Here is a 627-nt window from a genome sequence, read left to right as displayed (position 1 = left end):
CTATAATATTTCTCTATATTTTATAAACAATACTTCAATATTTGAGTAGTTTTAAAAAATAATATAACAACAGAATACAGTAAATAAAATAATAAAACATAACCTCTAAATTCAGAATGTATTAAAATGTAAAAAACTAATGAATAATAAACATTTTCATTGATAAGTACATTTTTTACACTTTACATTATAGGATATGTACGAATTTAATAAAAATTTAGGTAGCTTAATATATTACAAAAAATTACAATACAAAATAAACAGAATATATTACACTCCAAAAATCTAACTTCAATAATAAGGTTACCAACTTGTGAGCAAAATCCAAAGCCCATTTCGATCGTTTTTGTTTAACTGCTGTCATTATTATTACATGCAGTCTTCTCCTTCAATATTATTATTATTATAGTAGTTTCTCTATAGCTGTTATACAGATATGTGCATGTAAACATACAATGCGTTCACAACCATTCAATCGTAGTATACAATACAGTTGCATAGTCATGGTACACATACATAAGTTCTTATATGTATATGAACATATGAACATTGTGAATTTAAATATAAAGCCTAAAGATATTAAAATTCTTGTTTGATGAAAATATATAAAAATTAAAAAATAGAATT

At 22.8% G+C, this 627-nt stretch overlaps 1 protein-coding gene across 1 annotated transcript in view; it reads right to left on the bottom strand.

The window, feature by feature from the left end:
• The window catches only part of LOC108573264 (ER membrane protein complex subunit 4), a 5,655-nt gene extending 5,193 nt beyond the window's left edge, over positions 1-462 (bottom strand). Inside the window, exon 1 of the mRNA XM_017935663.1 lies at positions 312-462. Within this exon, the coding sequence (XP_017791152.1) occupies positions 312-364 (53 nt within the window). The 5' untranslated portion in view covers positions 365-462. The remainder of the gene's footprint in view (positions 1-311) is intronic.
• Between the last annotated feature and the right edge of the window lie 165 nt (positions 463-627).

Source organism: Habropoda laboriosa, unplaced genomic scaffold (assembly GCF_001263275.1).
Source record: "Habropoda laboriosa isolate 0110345459 unplaced genomic scaffold, ASM126327v1 scaffold20, whole genome shotgun sequence".
NCBI classification, from domain to species: Eukaryota; Metazoa; Arthropoda; class Insecta; order Hymenoptera; family Apidae; genus Habropoda; species Habropoda laboriosa.
The sequence above is the reverse complement of the archived record's forward strand: the minus strand, read 5'-3'. Positions and strand labels throughout refer to the sequence as shown.